General features: G+C 40.0%; 1 protein-coding gene across 1 annotated transcript; it reads left to right on the top strand.

Annotated features, from left to right (window-relative positions):
• Nucleotides 1-2,057: 2,057 nt before the first annotated feature.
• Nucleotides 2,058-3,074, top strand: LOC109429946 (heparin sulfate O-sulfotransferase; the record flags this gene model as incomplete). The annotated part of the gene is given in 2 exon segments (XM_019705943.3): nucleotides 2,058-2,466; nucleotides 2,531-3,074. Coding segments are annotated over 2 exon segments (659 nt in total), but the record flags the coding sequence as incomplete, so codon positions are not given.

Here is a 3,074-nt window from a genome sequence, read left to right as displayed (position 1 = left end):
AAATTCCATTACGTAGAACTATATTTTTGTTGACTGTGGGTATTATGCGGGATAGGTTCCCGTACTCGGAAAACTTTCGCTCATCGATACGTCCTGAAACCATGAATCTACATGAGATCTTGAATGTCCATCTGAGAGGTTGCCATTCACTAAAGCCCAGCAGCTCATAGGTTTTCCTTTTGTTCAAATTCAGGATTGGACTTCGAGATTCCGGGATCCAAAAGAGGTCTGTACAATTTACGTCCCTTACCTAAAATAAAGAATAAATTATTAAAAACGAAAATGTTTAAACAAACCTATCCAAATTATTTAAAGCAGTTGCATTTTTCATCACTTGACAGTTGATTTTTTTTCATGATTTCTAAGATTGCTGAGATTTTGTATCATAATTTCAGTTCAACTGGGGCACAAGTGCTGTCAATTTTTTTTATAGCAGCCGCCATTATGGTTAGCGTGGAAAGCTGGATATGCCGCACACATACCTCCAGATGAACTTCTAACTTATTGGTAGTATGTGTCGCTCTCATAAAATATAAGTCCATAGTATTTACTTTTTATCGTTGTTGGGTCATTGAATTTATTTGCCCTATTAATTGATTTTTTCCTTATTTTTTTCGGTATTTTGAACAATTATTTCTTGATTTTTCACAAAACACACAGACTTTCACAAAACATGTTTATTTTTTTTTTTGCTATAAAATAAGTACAGTTCAAACCAAGGTTCAAACTAACATTTTTATCAACACAATTGTTAAAATATAGACGATTTTTGGTCAGATGCAGGAATAGTGAAATGTGTCCGCGGTGGGCCACCGGTGCTGAGTTCGCGGCGGGCCGCCGTTGCCGTACCGTCCAATGTTTCGGAACCGATTTTTCGACGATGATGTATTCAACTGCAATAGATATCATGGTTGAATCAAGCTGTACGGTAGATATTTTTGTCGAACTATGAAAAACTTACGGATTTTACCTATAGAAGCTGACACATACTATCAATATGGAAAATTCTCTCAGTGTACTTATGTGAGTTATGTGTGAGACTTTATAGATTTTTGTTATAAGGAATAACACAAGAAATAACATTAGCCCCACAAACAAAATGTATGTGTGGCATTTATAAACGGCAGAATGAACTCTCTCTGCCAAGTATATGTTATCACACATAAATAAAATCATTACTTTTTTTGTAGTGTAGGTTGCGATGCAATCTAGCAATTAAGTGTAAAAAAGTTCGATTGAATTCGCATCTTGTCACTTTAATTTGCAGAAGAGAGAGTCGATGAAGAGAACTCTCTCATGTTACTTTCGCCCTTATTTAAACTCAATCTAGAGTTTTATGCAATGATTTTTTCATTATACAACTCATTTGAGCTGCATAATGTTCATAATGCAACCCAAATGAGTTGCATTATGAATATTATTATGTAACTATTTTTCATTATGCAACTCGTTTCAGTTGCATAATGAACCAGTTCTAGATTGAGTTCAAATAAGGGCGAAAGTAACAAGAGAGAGTTCTCTTCATCGACTCTCTCTTCTGCAAATTAAAGTGACAAGATGCAAATTCAATCGAACTTTTTTACACTTTGCATCACAACCTAGCGATTTATGACCAAAAAGTGAAACCATACTTGCATCTTGTCACTTTAATTTGAAGAAGAGAGAGTCGATAAAGAGAACTCTCTCATGTTACTTTCGCCCTTATTTAAACTCAATCTAGAATTAATAGAAATGAGCCATTTTACGAGACGTTTCGGATCAGCTGATCGCTCATTTCATGAATGAAAATTTGACAGGAGGTTGCGCCCAAGCCCGTGAGTGTTAATATCAATATCAACACTGTTGTCGTTTCGTAAAATAGACTATCATGATACTGAGTTGCATAAAATAATTTATTTCTTTGGGTGTACTTTTCTGACAAAGTGAGTCATAAACGACTTTTGAGTAGATTTCAACGAGCGTGTAGCCTGCTGGTTTGAGTCCTCACTGTCGAATTTTTATACCAGTTTGGGTTGTTTTTTTTTAGACTGGCAACCCTTCCGCTTTATGTCATAAAAATAAACAAAATAAAAAAACATCACAATCCAAAAAAAAAAAGTTCTGCCTCGGGATCGAGAGATAAATCAGAAAATAAACTTTATTATTAATTAGCGGTTCGATTATCGGTTTGTAGAAGTGCTCGGTTTATTCCCCTGTGTCAGTGCTTCAAAATTATAAAATAGAATGTGATTAAACCTCAGAAGAACAGGCGCTGCAGCGGCTTCAACGGAATTCAGTGTCGCTTATCACAACAGCAACAGCACGTAATCAACGCAGCTGTCTGATAGAGCTGAAGGTTTCGGTCGGTGATAATGCTCACGACAAAGTACTTCTTTCTCCTGATTCTGATCGCCGCCGGGTTGGTCTTCATCGTACTATTCCACTGGTTTGCATCCAACTATGCGCCGGATGAGCTGCGGACGATCGGTTCGTATTTGCGTCATGTTTGTCTCATTGTGAGGGTGAATTCACGTTTTGAGCTTTTCTGCAGGTAACTCTGACCGGATGTTCCGGAACAGTGCCCGGCACTGGGAAACGATGATCAACCAGGAAGACCCCGCCCTCAAGACAATAAACTTTGACGAGCAGCTGGTCGTTATCTACAATCGAGTCCCGAAGACCGGCAGCACCAGCTTCGTCAATCTTACCTATGACCTCTGCCGAAGGAACGCATTCCACGTTCTCCATATCAACATTACGGCCAACATGCACGTGATGTCCCTCCCGAATCAACTCCGATTCGTGCGGAATGTGACCGCGTGGGACGCCATGAAGCCGGCCTTCTACCATGGCCATTTGGCGTACTTGAACTTTGCCAAGTTGGGCGTTCCGGCGGCCAGACCCCTTTATCTGAACCTGGTCCGCAAGCCGCTGGACCGGTTAGTATCCTATTACTACTTCCTGCGGTACGGGGACGACTACAGGCCACACCTTGTGCGCCATCGAGCCGGGGACACGATGACGTTCGATGAGTGCGTCGCGCGGCAAAAGCCCGACTGTGACCCGGCCAACATGTGGCTGCAGATTCCGTTCTT

The sequence above is a fragment of the Aedes albopictus genome, chromosome 2 (genome assembly GCF_035046485.1).
Source record: "Aedes albopictus strain Foshan chromosome 2, AalbF5, whole genome shotgun sequence".
Classification (NCBI taxonomy): Eukaryota; Metazoa; Arthropoda; class Insecta; order Diptera; family Culicidae; genus Aedes; species Aedes albopictus.
Note: the sequence above shows the minus strand (reverse complement) of the source record. Positions and strands in the feature narration are given on the sequence as shown.